We start from the raw sequence: 6,377 nt of genomic DNA, 5'->3' as shown, positions 1-6,377 counted from the left end.
AACAGGCCGGATGAACCAGATGGATCTTGCATCCTAAAAGGTTATTAGACCTGGATTCTGCCAGACCTCAAAGGGGTGTGGCTTCCAGATCTAAGGACACTCTGCTGAGAATGGCCTGCCACAGCTGGAAAACTGAAGTGGAGTTTCTTGAATGGCAGAGTAGCCTGTTAACATAAGTCACATAACACAGCAATTTCTCAGGTAAAATAACACTTTATTGAACGGCGAAAGAATCTTTGAGAATTACTCTTTCAGGGTTTCTTGGCAACACAGTAAAATGTTTCCTTTATTTTCTTATCATTTCACCTTTCACAGTGCTACTTTAAGGCAAGGCAGTGTTTTCTTTTTATTTAAAGTTCACTGCGGTGAATCCTCATCATTTGTGTTACTTTGAGGAGATCAGAATCCCTTCGCATTCAGTTACTAGTATGATGGCGTAGTTTGGTTTTAAGTTATGGTGATTTAATTCAGCTTGCAACTTGTCCTGACATCCAGGATTAAATAGGTAGTGACTCGAAACACTGAAAGTATTCATTGTCCAACACAGAGTTAAGATTGACCAGCAGTGGCTTGTACCCTTCCAGAGTGTTGATTGCACCAGTACTTGAAACTCTGAAAACCAGGAAATACAGAGTTAAGGTACACTCCAGCTCTGCCCTGAAAATCTACCTCTACTCCGTCTGTTAGCCAGGGCTGCCATTTACTAAGCAGACATGAGGATTGACTAAATGTGCCACTTTATGTGGTATGTTGTCCCACAGAACTATATTCTATAATTCGTCTGCGTGCGCTGCAACTGCCCTTCACTGTCCTAGGGACTGGTGCAGGGATGACCTGTTGCGATAGGAGGAAAGGTGCATCTACACTCAAAGGGATTGCAGATGGCTTATTTCTGTGCTGAGTTACGTAGGTTGTGTTTCTAGAGGACCAAAGTAATCTGTTTGTGATGTGGGAATTTGTAACCGTCTGATAGCATATAGGACCGTGCACTGCAGGTTAGAGATGATATTTCAGAGGGAAACCTTGGAACATGGGGTGGTAACATCTGACAACCCTCATGTGGTTTATGCAAAGTAGATGCAGGCGTTGAGGATAGGTCAGGCACAACCAGCTGACGTTCAAATTTTCCTTAGTGAGGACATAGTATGACAGTTTCTCCTATTGTTCCATAACATCCATCTGGTGGGTGGGTTGGGGCATCACTCAAGGAGGGCAGAGTTAAGGCTGTGAGGCAGGGCTGGTGTGTACCTGAACTCTGCACCATCACAGAGTGTGCTGGGAATCACAGCCACTGCAACCCTTTTTTAAGAGTGCCGCTTGCATTTCCCAGAGAGGGAAACGTAACCCAGCCTCTCCCTTGGGGAAGTTAATGCCACTGCAGGCTGAAAATGTTCAGTGGGTTCCTAGTAGTTCCAGCTGGCTACTTGGTTTGAGGCAATGGGTTTGAGGCAATGGGCTACTTGGTTTGAGGCAATGCTGCCTCCTGAGGCTCCTGGCCCTCCAGGAGAAATCAGCAGAGACCAGTAGACACCAGATGAAGGATTGGAATGTCTCCTCAGGCTGTGAAATGTGCTCATCTCTTCCTCCGGGACAAAAGTGGGTGTGGAACTCTTGCCGTTAAGCACCTGCACAGGACCAAGAAGAGTTGGCCCCAATTATCTCTATTTGACCTACTCTCCAATTCCACACTTAGTGTGAGTAACAACAGGAGCAGGAAACAGGAAAACACAGGAAAGACCAAAGTCAATTAGGAAATGGAGAGCTAGATTCTCAACCGATGTAAATCAGCATAATTTCATGGACTCCAATGGAACTTTGCTCATTTCCACCACCTGATCACCTGGTCTTAAATATTTTCCCTTAAACACATATAATGCAACCTCTCAGCATGAACATATTACCAAAGCCATGTAGGCAGCAGGAGACTGATGCAGACAGCCCCAGATCCCAGCTACAAAGCACTTTCATATGATTTCCGTAGATGGTAAATGTTTATGGATCACTTGGTTCCAAACGGAATATTTCTTGATTTTTGAGCAGCAAATACGGTTCTGGCCTGGGGTTAATTTTATTTTTAAATGTCTGATCACATAGTCCCACAGAACAAAACAAAAACATAGGCAGTTCTTGTGCATGATTTGCCACAGTCCCTATTTGTTTGCCATTTCTGTATTTTAAGGCTGCACATAGAAATAATAACATTATGTACCACCCATGCTATAAAATTATATTTGCAGAGAGAATTGAGTTAATTTTACATTTAAAAAAATGCAGAAGGCACATACTGTCGTAATGTATAATTCTATTAAACCTTGTATCCTGGCCAGGTTCCAGATGGGATAATTAGATGCTGCCTAGTTTAAATCTCCATGGAGTTTCACTGGAATGCAGGCCTCACTATCTCTTCCTATCCTACACTACTGGATAGTGGTATGTGCTCTTTAATAGGTACTGGGTCCCACCTCTTTCCACTAGAGATATGTGAGGAGCAGCTTGGGGCGGTGATGATGCCAAAACGGTGGATGGGATTGTGTTTGGGGCTCAGTGGGTGTGTTGCATGTGTTGGTTGATCCAAATCTTCAATTTTTTGGTGCAATAAGTTTTATCTGAAAAATTTTGCCTAGCTCTATACATACCAAATCTCCTTGTGTTCCTTATTCGTCTGAACCATCAGGACTAGTCTCATACTATAATGGCTAAGCTAAGTTATAAGCTAGTGCTGAGGGCCTCAGTGTCAGTCATCTGAATATAATAATAAACAAATCAAACCCTGCCAACGGCTCAGCTAAAGCTCCACTGTATCTACTATAATATTTTTTGTTTCTTGCTTTCTGTTAGTAGCTGCCATTTGGGTTCATTGAAGTCAGGAGCAGCTTAAAAGATAACTGACATTTACTCATTCAAAATACAGGGTGCAGCAAATTCTACCCTAGCTTTAAAGTCTCTGCAATTCCATTGAGTACAAGGTATTTGACTTCAGTGGAGCTGTAGGAGTTGTAACTAAGGAGCTTCTGTGCTGGTTTCTGTTGGTTTCCTAATTCACTAGGTGTTTTAGGGCTGGACAGCAGCTTGTTCCGCCCTTCCTCCCCTGATTGTTCTCTGTGATCAGCTGATAGTCCATAAAGAATATAAGCTTTGGTCAGATTTGGTCCTCAGTAGCCCATTGAGAACTGTGGTTTAGCCATTTAAAAAGTGGGATGCTTAGTAGTAGATCCCAGCTGATCTCAGTTGTAGTACTGGCATAACCATTTGAGCTATCTACATGTCAAAATCTGGGGACGGATTGAGGGGATATGAAAAACGCTATGCACTTGGAACTCCAGGAGAAGTAATTTGGGGAAGGGGGCAAATTTTCCCTGGCCTCGCCTCCATTCTGCGAGCATTTGTGGGAGCTTAAAGCTTAGTTACGCTTTAACTACCTGACTATATATGCAAATCAGCTAGCCAGATGTGTGCTTACAACACCTGCACCTACATTTAACTTATAAGCACAAAACAATGTGGATGCATTTTGGCAGGTGCTAGTTACCCCCACCAATGGGGTAGTTGAGCCTGAAGTCCTGTTGAAAAATTACCCCTTTGTGTCTGTATTGTTCGGAGACTTTCCAAACTTTCCTTTGCTCCATCAATTATATTCTACATTTCTCTAGCTCTTCCAACAAAAGTTTTGACACATATCACGGAAATGAGGTAGGCAAATAGTATCATCCCTCATTGGAGGGAAACCGAGGCACAGAAAGGTGAATGACTTGCCCAAGGTCACATGTGAAATCTGTTGAAGAGCTGGGAACCCATATCTCATGATTCCCAGTCTGGTGCTTTTGGTACAAGACAATTCTTCTCCTTTTCTGATATTTTCCAGCAATCTTGGGCAACACATTTTTGAGCAAGCTTGTCTGTTTTGTACTTAATGTATATTTATGACCTGGGTTGCATGAGGGCTAGTAGTGCACGTTAGTGTAGTGATGTAGTCAGAACAAGACAGTGGGGAATGTAGGGTTGAAATGATGTTTAGATTCCATGCATTGAAAGAGGTCTGGTTAAATAACCTGTGTCACCTTAACAGTTTCGAGTGTCGTTTCTGATGCTTGTGTAAGCGGGGGAATAGTCCCGCTATTGTGGGGAACTTTCCTGGCTTCTGCACTACCCCAGTGAAGTGGGCTAGCGAAAGGATCTAAGTCCTCACTCCCACTTCCTTTACCCAGTGGCCTCCCTGCCCTTGAGGACTCCCCTTCCACTCTCCTGTCTGGCAGAGTCCTCATAACCCTGACAAGGCTGGGCCCAGGATTCCTGCGGGGCTCGACCCCCAACCCTGCTGTGGTCACCTAGGACAGGGGCTAGGGTATCCCCACTCCGGGGTACTCTCTCTGCACTGGGCATTTCCCTAACCCACTGACCATTACATACAATTTAAAGCAAATACAAGTTATTTAATCAACAATTAATTTTAAAAAGAATAAGGAAAAATGGAAAAGGTTAAAGGAAAACGCATCACCCTGCTCTGTGGCAGGGAACATCACAAACAGTGTCTCTGGAATGTCAGGGCAGTTCACGGCCTGTTCCTTGTAAGTCCCAAGCCTTCTTCTCAGGCCCTGGCTGTGGGTTGGACACTTGCTCTGGTGGTGGCCACACACTCTCAGGCTCTAAGTGGTAGGACCCTTCTTCCCAGTGTCGCCCCCGCCCTGGCGGGGTTATGATCCAAGCCTGGCCTGCAGAGCCTCTTGGCTGAGGCGTCTTCCTGTGCTGGGCCCACTGCCCAAAGTCCCTCTCGCTCTCCTCAGCTGCTCAACACACCCAGCTCTGGACTGCTCCAGCCCCAGCTCCATCCCTCTGTCTCTGCTGCTCTGCCTCCAGCACCCTGGGCTGCTTCTTTGGCCCCTCTGCCTCTGGTTGCTACAGCTCTGCTCCCAGGACAGGTCTTCTCTTCAGGCTGCTTCTGTGACTCTGCTTCCAGCACTGACCTGCTTCCTGGGCTGCTTTTCTGGCCCCTCTGGCTCTGGCACCGCTCTGCTCCCCAGCTTAGCTTGGGCCCCTGCTTTCTCCTTAGCTTGGCCCCACTCTGTCTGACCCAGGCAAATCCAGCTCACACAGAGGATGGGACCTCCCTGGCCTCCTGACTCCCTGATTATCCTGTTCGCCCTGTCATTCAGGCTGACCTGGAGCATTGGCCTCTCCCCATTGTTCCTGGGGACTATCAGTCTCAAGGTCCTGATTTCCCAGAGACCCTTCTCCTTTTTAGTACTGGGAGCTAGCAACTAAAACACCCCACTGAATGTTAGTAAGGGGGCAACAGTCCCCTTACACTTAAAGAACGGCATGTGTTTGTCACAGGAGGCTACTGGCATTAGAAAAGGGTGGTGAAACAGCAGGTGAAATTAGTGCATTGAAGGGAAGCAAGCCAATAACTTTTGAAAGGTTTATTTCGCTTCATGGGGAGCTTCCCCGGAGCTTCCCCAGACCTTCCTTTTAATCCCTGATTAAAGAATGAAAATAGATATGCTGAGACACAGTTCTAATGCTAATACCTCTCATGACATAATTATGATGAACTTATTGTACAGGCTTATTTTATTTCTCTGCATTGTCTTCTGCAACAATGATCACTAGGCAGTCAAAGGAAAAAGCAAAACAGAAGCTGTGTATCTGAGAGACGGGCACTTACATGTATCCCAGAAGCCATTACACTCTGTAAGGCATACTGCTGATTACCAAGGCTGAAAATTCCAGTGCAAGCAAAATTGTCCTTTGAGAAGCTGGTCCAAGTTCAAGAAGTCCAAGAAGCTGGCATCAGTTCACTCAAATACTGAAGACCCTTAAGGTTATTGGATTAAATGCCAAATATTTTCAACAGCCCCTAAAGTCATCACATATTCCTTGGTATCAAAAACAAAATTAACAACCATTTCCATCATATTTACTCTATTTCCTTTCAGCCAGATGCCTGCCAGTGTGTAGCACAGAGGAGTCTTTTCTGCTATATCAGTCTTTCCATCGGTGGCGGCTGCACCATGTTCCACATCTCCACACGGGATCCCTCTTTCTCCTGCCGGCTGGGGCTGTAGGTCCCTTGAGTCGCCCGTTTGTTGGCAGCTATGACGGAAATCACAATTGCCAAGAAGAGGATCAATAATAAGGCTAACGTCACTGAGCCAATGGCGGTGAATATGTTCGAGATCAAGTCAGCTGTCAACTGAAAGGATTGAAATAATTGCAATATAATTGATGTTAAGAACATAGAGGCACGTACACTGGAGCTACCATGGAAGGAAAACATTCTAGAGTAATCATTTCAAATATAATGTAAAATCTAATATTTTAAAGAACATATTTGCTAGTAGAAAAGTAGATTAGCCTTCCAAAGTTTGGTGCTTTAGGTT

The 6,377-nt window shown here is 45.0% G+C and overlaps 1 protein-coding gene across 6 annotated transcripts in view; it reads right to left on the bottom strand.

Annotated features, from left to right (window-relative positions):
• Positions 1-2,049: 2,049 nt before the first annotated feature.
• CRB1 (crumbs cell polarity complex component 1) overlaps positions 2,050-6,377 on the bottom strand; it is a 163,124-nt gene continuing 158,796 nt past the window's right edge. For 5 of the 6 annotated variants that reach the window (XM_048861064.2, XM_048861063.2, XM_075131549.1 and 2 more), the window contains one exon: positions 2,050-6,190. In XM_048861064.2, coding sequence (XP_048717021.1) covers positions 5,975-6,190 — 216 coding nt within the window. In that variant the 3' untranslated portion in view covers positions 2,050-5,974. The remainder of the gene's footprint in view (positions 6,191-6,377) is intronic. The other variant, XM_075131550.1, reaches the window with a different exon arrangement.

Source organism: Caretta caretta, chromosome 8 (assembly GCF_965140235.1).
Source record: "Caretta caretta isolate rCarCar2 chromosome 8, rCarCar1.hap1, whole genome shotgun sequence".
Lineage (NCBI taxonomy): Eukaryota > Metazoa > Chordata > Testudines > Cheloniidae > Caretta > Caretta caretta.
Note: the sequence above shows the minus strand (reverse complement) of the source record. Positions and strands in the feature narration are given on the sequence as shown.